This window comes from Platichthys flesus, chromosome 10 (genome assembly GCF_949316205.1).
Source record: "Platichthys flesus chromosome 10, fPlaFle2.1, whole genome shotgun sequence".
NCBI classification, from domain to species: Eukaryota; Metazoa; Chordata; class Actinopteri; order Pleuronectiformes; family Pleuronectidae; genus Platichthys; species Platichthys flesus.
Genome location: NC_084954.1, coordinates 15,361,985 through 15,372,650, shown reverse-complemented (window position 1 = coordinate 15,372,650; position 10,666 = coordinate 15,361,985). Strand labels below are relative to the sequence as shown.

The window sequence follows — 10,666 nt, the reverse complement described above, 5'->3', positions numbered from 1 at the left end:
TTGTCAGTAACGCGCGTTGTGGGCGGTTGTGTGTTATTTCAGTGGCATTTTTTGAGACATTTCACTGTGATGTGAAAAAGTTTCTACACCCAGACAGTTTTTCTTACCATTTAAATGTTTTAATTGATTTTTTAAAATTGGGAGGAATCTGTGGGAGTTTTGTTCCCCACCTCCCTGGCTGAACCAAAGTTTGTGAGTGTTTCCTGCACTTTAATCAATCTCATGAAGCCAAAGTCAGCGCTGAAAACAATCGGCAAAACACCTTGCTGAGGAACCCAAATATAACATTCAAGCAGCGCATGATATCACACATTTATCAAAACAACATAAGAACACAATCCCACCCCTGACAACAAGATGACTGCACATTTAACACAGCTGTTCAGAAATACATCTCATTAGCTTATCACTCCAGTAGAACATTTTAAAATCTTATTATTTAATTTTAAAAAAGAGCAGAAGTTCCCAGGATGTACAAACTTTCACAGAAACAAAAAAATTGCTAATTTAAGTTTTTGTGATGAAGAGCATCGGCTCTGAATAATTTCTCTGATGTCTTAACTCAGCACACCTCACTCATAACAGGATGATTTTAACATGACATGTAATTGCACTGTCCACTGTAAAATGTCCAGTTAAAAATCATGAATTACATGGAGGCAGAGTGTTTTGTGTACAGTCTTTAGAAAGTGTCTAGTTTGAAATGAAAGCACATCCACGTCTCGTGCTCCTCAAGGCCACAGGCAGCACAGGCAGGACGAGTCCACTCAACAACTGGTTGGTGCTGGGACTCAGTTACGTTTCTTCCGTCGTGCTCCCACTTCTTCTTGAGTGTCTGGAACACACTGGAATCCAATCAGCATTCCGACAATAGAGAAACCTAAAGACAAAAAACACGTTGAGATGTGAATCAGGATTCTTTTGTCTGGCATTAATGTTTAATATTGTTTAAAGGATCACTGTGTAACTTTTACTGAGCAAAAGCGCCCTCTGCAGCCTAATGTGTTTGTAAGAGGCATGATGTAATATATTATTTTTAAAACTAGGGGACGTGTAGGTTCTTTTTTGTCTAGTTATTTTAATAGAGGGTCCTTTAAGAGCCGGTTATGAGCAATAGGTATTGTGGAGCACACGTTCATATTGTACCTCAATCTGCAAGACATCAATTCAATGTAAGGTCATTATTCTTGATTTTTGCAATAAATGGGAACATCACCTAAAAGCACAAACTTGGACCTGATCTCATCATTGTCTCTGTAAAAACATATAATAAGAATATGAATATTCAGGGCAAAGCGTATGCAAAATCATTGTGTTGCAGTAGCAGCTCCTCGGCAGAAAACGTTGTTGAACTGAGAAGCTGAATATTGTGCATTGAACAGATGCTGTAAATATGAATTGATGTTAATGTGAATATTGTGCATTGAATAGATAAAGTTGCACAACTGCCTTTCTTTGTGTATATTTTTGCTCGTACATTGAGCCTTATTATTGACCTTGGGACTGACTAAGGTGGGGACCACTGGGGTAAAGTGTCCTACTCACTTGCCACAATGAGCGGCGCCATGACCCCGATGGTCAGAGGGGCAGTTTTGTAGATGAAGGCTTCGGAAAGAAAGTGTCCTAGCGCCAACACAAATGTCCACAAGGTGATGTGATAAAGCCTGCAGGCGACAACACAGCACTCAGTAGAAATACATCACATGTCGACGACCAACAGAAAGAAGGTGGAGAATGTGAGAAGCCGCCTTACGTCCTGTTCTGAATATCAATGGCACAGGCACAGCGAATGATCGATGACAGCAATGTCCAAATGCCGAATGTCCGAGCTTGGAGACCATTCACTAGGGAAATTGACACATCAGGCAGGTTGGAGTTAATACAAACACAGGAAAATATCATAATCAAGCTGCTGTAGGTCCCATGTCAGTTATTACTGTGACAGAGAAACAGAACAGACCAAATCTGCCTCATTTCAACTTGATGTATTTAGTCTGAACTATGAATTAGCTGGGCCAATATTAAAGTCTGATATCAGCTTATAACAAACACTTTATGGATTATAGACATTTAAATGCCAGGAGTGAATCTTAGCTGCATTATATATAGAGAGATAGATAAATATTGTCATATCACACACTGCACAATATTTGGTTATCCTAATAGTGTAATAAACAGCTTATATAGTGTGGTGATCAGCAACATCATAGTTTAGTAATAATAAAAACAAATGTGTTCCAATTCAAAGCTGTTTTTAAAACTTACACACACAACATATAAGATTAAGATGCATTTATTAGTCCCAAACACATGCACAGACATGGGAAATGTAACCTCTGCTTTTGACCCATCTGGTGCAGGACACACAGAGCAGTGAGCGACCATGTACGGCGCCCGGGGAGCAGATGTTGGGGGAGTAAGGTGCCTCGCTCAGGGGTACTAGACAGGGTAGGGAGAATCCTCTTTTTTTTTTTGGACAGATCAATCCAGGTCGGTCTTTTGTTGTCTCTCCGTGGAGTTGAACCAGAGACGAACCAGAGACCTTTTTCTGCCCATAGTCCAAGTTTCTGCCACTAGACCACCACCTCTCCCCAGGGGAGACATGTCACTGACATCCCTCTCAGTTTAAATGAGTGAGAATGATTTAAATTGTTGTTTGGGTCCAAAGCCCTGATGTATCATTATGAGTAGTCCATGCCAGTTAAAGTGTCCCTCAGGTCCAGTCAGCCCCACTCACCAAACTCCGGCGCGCCCGTGTAGAGCTTCTCTGACAGGAAGCTGTGGTCTCTGAAGCTCTGCACCGTGTTTCCCACCGCGATGACGGACACCATCACCAGCCAGCTCCGCAGGACGTTCAGGAGGCGACTCATCCTGGCTCTCTGCCTGTCCGGTTGTCCCTCTGTCTGTCTGTCTTTGTGCCTGTGTGAGAGACGCACCTGTCAGACACGGATAAACAACGTCAACACACAGACTGACTCCTCACATCACATGTAGAGCATCTTTTCGTTAGCGACATATCAACTACTAATATGTAGCATAATATAGCAGCTAATGTTGTTATACACCGGCTAATACCGTATTATGATCAAACAAATGACACGACTGGTTTATGTGTTTACCTGACGGTGTGTGTCAAAGCACCGTGTAGCCACACATCTGGTGAAAACACACAATACTCGATGAAGAGCAGGATGTCGTTCGGACCTGGACTGTGGGGTTGACCAATAAGAGAGCTCGGAGAATGGCTCCATCGAGTCGCACCACTCATATGATTGGCCGATTCAAGAGTTAGGATTCCGCCTATTTTTTTTCACCAACCAATAGAATCGGAGCAAGTCTGTCACCTGTAGATCGAAGGCTAGGCTGTATCTTACCAAAGAGTAGATGTTGGAGCAAGAGCATAATCTGCACTGCATGGTGTTTTGGTTAGATCTGGCGCCGCATACGTGGTGAACGAGGATTTTAGCTAAATAATGTTGTCGAATCTGTACAAAATGTTTAAGTAGCATATATAAACCCCGAGTAAGAATTCACAACCTTTTAAAACATTTCGCTTTAGCGCTTTGCTGATTGTAGTCAAGGTAATTCTGTATGTAAGCTGTTACGTTCCAAGTACCGTTATATTTAATATGTAGGTTTACTCGTTAATTGCAATTTAATTTAACCTACACGTCTTTGATTATGAACCGCCATATTTGACCATAGCTGTCACATTAGACTGGGGACATCGTCTCCTTTTTGAACCACAACGTCCATGCGTGTGCCCACGGCGAGAGGATGCAGCGCAAACTTTGGTCAAGCGGACAAACAAGTGTCGTTCGTCAGTGCGCATGCGCTTCGCGCTGTTGCTACTCAGTTGTTGTAGTTACCAGGAAGATTAACCGCGATGATCAAGTGGCCCTGGTGACACTCAGCTAGCTAGCTGTTAGCACGCTCCACTCAAACAAAAGGCAAGTTCACTTTGGTGTTTGTCACTAAAACGTGTATTTAACAGTCATTGGACTAAGCGGACTTAGCTTGATAGCTTCCCCTATTTGTTGTAGCGTGTCAGAAACCGCTGTCTTTATTTAGCTAACGATTTTTGGACAGTCTCCGTGGGTTTAGTCTTTACGTCTCGTGTCTGGTGTGAGGATAAAGAAGACAATTTCACTGTAGAGACAGAAATCCGCTGTCCCCAGCTAACTGTGCGCTAACTGCTGTAGGACCGCAGCGGTGTGACAGGTTTCACCGGCGAACCATAATAACGTGGTTGTTATTGCAATATGTCTTCCATTGAGGGGGCTGATGTTTATACGAGCTGACACGTTCACTGGCTGCTGTGTTTTATTTGCAGCTGGAGGGTTGAAAGGCCATGCGTGAAGCTGGACGCCTGATCCCTGCCAGATTCCACCGGGCAGCTCGTCCCCTTCTCCCCCCGGGAAGATGCCAGCTGTGATCCGGGATAAAGAGGACTCTGAATCCTCTTCGGATGAAGAGGAGCATGAGTAAGATCTAGTTTTTGCAGACACACATGATGGTGACTGTGGTTCACTGGTGTCAGCTGCAGATATGTGCTGTCCCAGCTCTATACTGCTCACACACCACAGCATCATACGTTGAAGATAAATGAGGAAAGAACCTATTCTGAGGTCATTCTGTCATGTTTATAACAATATCCACATAATTTATCTCCCTTTGTCCATTGAGAAGAGTTTAAAACTACAACCTTGTAACTCTGGAGCAACTTTAAACTGTAAACTTGAAATGTAATAATATTTATTGATATCATTTTTGGCCATATCGCCCAGCCCTTCACAACATGCCCGAAAATCACAACTGAGTCACTGAGTCATTGATATATTATAAAATATGAACCTTTCTAGAATATATCAATCTTTACCATTAGAATTGCTTGAAAACATGGAGATGTCATTCAGAGGTTCAAAACCTGACAACGCGTACGGTACATACATCAGGATGTTTCTTAGGCTGCTATCATATCAATAACACGTTTTAAAAAATGTGTATGAATATTGTTATATGCTACTATACTGTTATTTTGTAGCACAGGCACATATAGGGAACTGGTATCTATATGTGTGTGTGAATATGGGTGGAGCTTGATTGAATTTAAGGGACTGCTGAGTGCCATTCAGTTTTGATGTTGTATTGAACTTTCTATAGATTATATGTATATTATATCACAAGTTAAATGAGTAGGATATTAGTAGGCTGTTGTCCCTGCAGCCTGTGGACTCCCCTGTCTGAATTAAGCAGGTGTCATTCAGTGTCAGTTAGGTTCGTATCCCACTGATCCTTCTGATGCACCTCCTCATGACGTCTATCTCCAAATACTGTGACGACATGGGGAGCAGAAACATTTTCTATTTAGTTTCTATCATTGCAACCTGCTGTAGGTTATGGAATGTGTAATCTAACCCATGCAGGATTACGTCCTGAGCCTTGTTAAATTATGTATGCCACGATAGATTAAGACAAAATGCAAATCCTCAGGTACCTTTGCTGTCTGCATAGATCAACTTTAGACCGAATGAGTGAGAAGAGCATCTTGCCTCAGCTCATTGCTGTCGACAGTTGTTCCTTGTCATCTTGCCTGTTCCAGCTAAGTCCCTCTTAAGCTATACTTAGTCATACCTTACTAAGAGACAGTACTGCGCCTGCTTTTAGGCTAATTTCCATGCCCTGCATTAGTCTGGATTGCTTAGTATTAGGGTTTAACCTCTAAGGGACCAGAGCTGCGTTTACTGAGCACTGTAATTATTATTAAGACATGTGATGATCGGAAAAATCTTACATTACAATAATAACTTAGATTTGTATATAGGGGCGGTTTTATTGGAAATTTTATAAACTTTCCCCAAATAAACAAACACTTAATTTCATTGTCAGCTAAATTCTACTTCTCCTATGACAAAAGACAACGCTAAATAATGCACAGACAACAAGTATTATATTACAGGCAAGAGGAACAGACATAAAGACAAACTCAAGAAGGTGCATGAAAAGGAAGAAAACTTGGCACAAGACTACACACTACTTTAAAAACATTAAATGCTTCTTTAAACTCAGCATTTTATTGTGTTTGATCAAATTAAATATAAAAGTAATATAATAACGAGGATGGCACTCAGTAGAGTGCATACCTCCACTAAGGCCCAACGGCCCCCTTATGAAATCACATTTAAAATCATTAGATCCAGATTTGGATCTGGACCAAATCACACACACTGTTAAAGAAAGTGAAACAAAGATTCCTGCACCTGCCTGTGATCCAGATCTGCAAAAAAATGTAACAGGTTCTTCCCTGACACATATCACATCCTTCCACCAAGTTTTGTGGAAACACGTCCTGTAGTTTTTGCGTAATCCTGCCAACCTAACAGACAAACAAACGCAGACGACAATTTTTCCTCCTTGGCAGCGGTAAATACATATTACACTATATTTCAATACAAAGTTATGAAGTGCTTTACAAAGATACATAAAGAAATGGAACCAATGAAATCAAATACAAAAGGAAAAAGTACCAAAACAATAGCGATTAGCTAAATTGCTCAATGCTATAGTACAACAAATAAGACATTTAATAATGTAGTATTATAGTAAATAACTAGTAGTAAAATAAAGGCTTAGCAACCATCAATTGTCTAGGGCTAGGATGACTATTATTAAAAGACTAAGCTTTATAAAGTATGACTTCATCTGCATATTTCACTAATGTTTGTAGCTCTGGAGACCAGACTTTGCTGAAACATCACAGTGACTGTTGCAATATGAGCTGAAGATTGAGATCATCACATCTTGTATTGTTTGTGTAGCATCTCAAATCGTCTTGATGGTGGTTAATGTTCAAAATAAACAATGCTGTGAAAAACTATCAAAATAAGGGCGCGCAGTCCAGCCACCGCAGTGGAACAGGTCGGTATTGTCCGACATGCATGGATATTGAAGCGAGGAGCAGCGATTGTTTACATGCCTCCCTCCTTATCGAGACCCCCCGCTCCTGATTGAGGTCTGCTCCATCATCGTGCTCCCTTATCTTATTTCTCGCTGTAAGCAGGCTGTGTCTGGTACCATCAGATAGACAGCAGTTTTACAAGGGTGTTTGTTAGGGCGCAGGTTTGTTATTGCCCGGCACCCCCTGAAACTTGTGTGTGGTTCTGTCTTTATCTGCCCGGCTGAAATAAACACCGTGTCAGGATACATTCCTGCAGCATTAGGTAAGCTGCCCTTATAGGGAAGATCACCATCTTTGGCAAAGATTATGGGCAGGGGTTATGGGGTGCATCTTCATGGCATTGTTACAGGGAAATTGTGCGCTGTGTATTGCTGCAGATAATTAAACATTTGAGTGGTCTGAGAAAATCTCTTAAAAACTGCCTCTTTATCATTAACATGGTTATTATTATGATATTGCTATTATTAGTTATTATTCTGCTTCTTATTTTATTGTTTGTCCAATAGTGACCAGCCTTGCGTCGCGTGGTGTGGCCTGAGCAAGACCATCCCAGTTCTCTTGTTTGTCCCTGAAGCTGTAGTTTCAAAAGATGGAACTATCTGCTCTGTCGGAGGTAAACTAAAATTATTATAATCTAACTAATTGTTGACGATTTTTATGGTTTAATACTAAGCATATCTGATTGTTTCCAATGTGTTTTATGGCCTTAGAGCGGTACAACTTGGCCTTCAAGATCGTGCGCACCGAGAGCCGTCTGGTGCGTGGACTCCTCGCCAACCATGGATTCCGTGAGGTAATGTTCTTCACTAAACCACGCAAACTAAAAAGATTAACCTAAAACTATCCATGCACATAGTCTGCTTTGTAGAATAAGGGATCGTCAGGCTGTTTTTTTATTTTTTCCTTTTGACCCTGGAATAAAAAAGAGGACCTCAGGAGCATTAATCCTGTATTCACAAGGGTACACAGTCCCCTTTACTTCTCTCTCCAAGCAGTTACTATTAAATCCCTTTTTATTTCATTTCAATACATCTCGACTCCCACTAACCCGTCATCAAAGGCAGACGAGTGTGTACCGCAGCCTCCGAAGAGCCAAACTTTAACAAGCCTTTATTGAAAACATCTGCCTCCTCCTCCTGAGTCCTGTCTCCTGCTGAATTGTTGAAACAAAACAAAACCAAAGAGATAACGTCATGTGATCAAGCTGGATGTCCATTTGAGACTTAAATTGTTGTCTTAAATTATGTTTGAGCTAACTGAGCTGTCGTGGGTGTGATCGTCATGAAAATATAAAACTGCTGTTGGGGACTGGAAACTGAACAGAGGTCAGTTTGTCCATCATAGTTCATCCATCCATCCATCCATGGCTCAGGAGGTAGAGCGAGTCGGCCACTATCCAGAAGGTGAATCAGTCCAAGTCTCCCTGGTACACAAGTGCAGCACATATATGAACTGTATCTGTATGTGTATGGCAAAATCTGTACTGTCTAACAGACTATTAGTATATACCATTATACTGCTTGTTCTTTGATGGTCCTGTGGGGAGCTGGAGCCAATCCCAGCTGAAATTGGGATCGGCTCCTTGGATAGGTGTCCAGCGTATCACAGGGCCAACATAAAGAGACATACAACCGTTCGAAGTCACATTCACACCTATATGAACCATTTTTAGTCTCCAATTAACCTAACCCAAACTTGCATGTCTTTGGACTGTGGGAGGAAGTCGGAGAACCTAGAGAAATACATGCAGACACGGGGGAGAACAAGCAAACTCCATATACGACGGATTTGAACTGAGAGGTTTCACACACACATAATATGTATGGAAATATATATTTGTATTGATCTTTTCTCCCTTTTTCAGGTTCACCAGAACTGCAATGAGTTTAACCTCATGTGGACAGGGTCTCACCTCAAGCCTTACCTACTCCGCAGCCTTCAAGACTTCCAGAAGGTCAACCACTTTCCCAGGTATAATCCAATGGTGTGAGTGAGATATGTGTGAGATAGTGTATTGCCACTGTTTTCTGTGTTATAAATAACACCACTCGGCCGTTTTAAGCTCTTCAGTTCAGGCAATGTGTTTGTTGGCCTCCACTGCAGAGTGCATTTAGTTTGGACCGGTGCCTCCCTCAAACATGAAATGAATCATGCTGTCAGGCAGAGGGCGTTCTGCAACTGTTGGGTATTCATGTGTTGTTTCTTCTGTCAGTGATTGAAGCAGGGGTGCATTTTGAAACTGGAACTTCTGTCTTTTTCCAGGTCATACGAATTGACGCGAAAAGACCGTCTCTATAAAAACATCCAGCGGATGCAGCAGACCCACGGCTTCAAGAACTTCCACATCGTTCCTCAGACCTTTGTGCTTCCCTCAGAGTACCAGGAGTTCTGCAGTAAGATCCCAGCTCAGCTGCTTGAAGCAGAGCTGTGTTTATGATATGTTTACATAATACACTATGAATCACTTTCAATCTCTCTGCCTAAATCTCAGATTGTTTTGCCAAGGACAAGGGCCCATGGATTATTAAACCAGTAGCCTCTTCAAGAGGGCGAGGCATCTACCTGGTCAGCAATGTGAGTGTTATCACTCTTCAATACAATGGTTTCCAGTCTGTTTGATTTGTGACTCTTTAACATGAAGCAATACCCACATGTGACCTCTCATCACAGGTGGTGAGCTGTGATTTTTTTTTCTTTTCTGACGAGATGAAAGTACAAGATGATCTTTTTAATAGCAACCATCTGTCTGAAAACCCACAGATATACTTTTGACAAGAAAAACAGAACATTATAAATCCCATTTTAGAAGCTGGAATTAGAGAGATCTTTGGCACTTTGCACTTTGGTCCTAAATGATAAAAGATAATAACCTATTTCAGTCAGAAGTGTAAGTACTTTTCTTTCAAAGATCTCTGAAATCTGAAAAGGCAGAGGATGATGATACATAATTATTCACAAACTTGGGTAAAACCAAGCTCTGACAAAGTTGACTTGTAATGGCTAAGTTGGGTTTTTGCTGAGATTTACATGGAAAGAGTACAATGCACATGTCTAGGAAAATTATTAAGCTGCATCGAGCCAACAGTTATCTTAGGTGAACATACTGCAGATTGGAAACAAAGGAGGCAGCAGCTCTTTTTGTGACGCTCGGTCAATAATATCTCAACATTTCTCTTCTAAGTTCCTTTAAGTTCCCACCTAAGCTCAGATTCACACTAATGGTGAATAGTGGGACTTTAATGTAAACACACTGACTTTAGAATGACTGTGTGAACTGAAACAGCAGGTTGGCCAGATGTGAGGTGGGGGTGCGGCGGGGGGGGGGGGGGGGGGGGGGGGGGTTAACAGATACAGCTGTCTTTGAAAAAAAAAAAAGAAGAAGCTATCAACCCCTTTTTCCAGCCATTAATAAGCTCGGTGGAGTAAATCACAGTCGTCCAACAAGGTTCTCACTGTTGGAAAACACGTGCACGACTCCTCTTCTTCTCAGGCCGTTTTCTTTTTTATGAAACAGTGGAAAGAATGTCAGAGTGATATTTGGAGAGAAAAAAGAAATACGTCCTCTCTTTTTTTAAGTTTGGATTTTTCTCTGAACTGTAGCCAGCTTTGAGGTTACTCACCCCATCTCCCCCCCTCCTCCCCCTCTCCCATCTCCTCTCAACTCCGCCACCTGCAACACATTTCAACCTCATAAATGACCCATCTCCC

The 10,666-nt window shown here is 41.6% G+C and overlaps 2 protein-coding genes across 3 annotated transcripts in view; one reads left to right on the top strand and one right to left on the bottom strand.

The window, feature by feature from the left end:
• Window positions 1-97: 97 nt before the first annotated feature.
• erg28 (ergosterol biosynthesis 28 homolog) lies at window positions 98-3,209 on the bottom strand. Of its 2 annotated transcripts, none has more exons than XM_062396814.1 (5): window positions 3,120-3,209; window positions 2,738-2,936; window positions 1,754-1,844; window positions 1,546-1,664; window positions 98-880 (listed from the first exon to the last, which is right to left on the bottom strand). In XM_062396814.1, exons 2-5 carry the CDS (start codon window positions 2,868-2,870, stop codon window positions 792-794), a joined length of 432 nt encoding a protein of 143 aa, XP_062252798.1. In that variant the 5' UTR covers window positions 2,871-2,936; window positions 3,120-3,209; the 3' UTR covers window positions 98-791. The 2 variants fall into 2 exon arrangements, with proteins under 2 accessions (XP_062252798.1, XP_062252797.1); XM_062396813.1 differs by having other exon boundaries at window positions 2,738-2,919; window positions 3,120-3,205.
• Window positions 3,210-4,340: 1,131 nt separating this feature from the next.
• The window catches only part of ttll5 (tubulin tyrosine ligase-like family, member 5), a 52,777-nt gene continuing 46,451 nt past the window's right edge, over window positions 4,341-10,666 (top strand). Inside the window, exons 1-6 of the mRNA XM_062397198.1 lie at window positions 4,341-4,484; window positions 7,465-7,571; window positions 7,669-7,751; window positions 8,823-8,929; window positions 9,221-9,351; window positions 9,450-9,532. Coding sequence (XP_062253182.1) covers window positions 4,423-4,484; window positions 7,465-7,571; window positions 7,669-7,751; window positions 8,823-8,929; window positions 9,221-9,351; window positions 9,450-9,532 — 573 coding nt within the window. The 5' untranslated portion in view covers window positions 4,341-4,422. The remainder of the gene's footprint in view (window positions 4,485-7,464; window positions 7,572-7,668; window positions 7,752-8,822; window positions 8,930-9,220; window positions 9,352-9,449; window positions 9,533-10,666) is intronic.

What these genes read in the sequence shown, in the direction of transcription:
- erg28 (XM_062396814.1), bottom strand. Translation starts at nt 2,870, where the DNA reads ATGAGTCGCCTCCTGAACGTCCTGCGGAGCTGGCTGGTGATGGTGTCC. An exon ending in CACGGGCGCGCCGGAGTTTG is followed by an intron (nt 1,845 to 2,737) that starts GTGAGTGGGGCT and finishes CAATTTCCCTAG; the next exon opens with TGAATGGTCTCCAAGCTCGG. An exon ending in GGCGCCGCTCATTGTGGCAA is followed by an intron (nt 881 to 1,545) that starts GTGAGTAGGACA and finishes TTTTGTCTTTAG; the next exon opens with GTTTCTCTATTGTCGGAATG.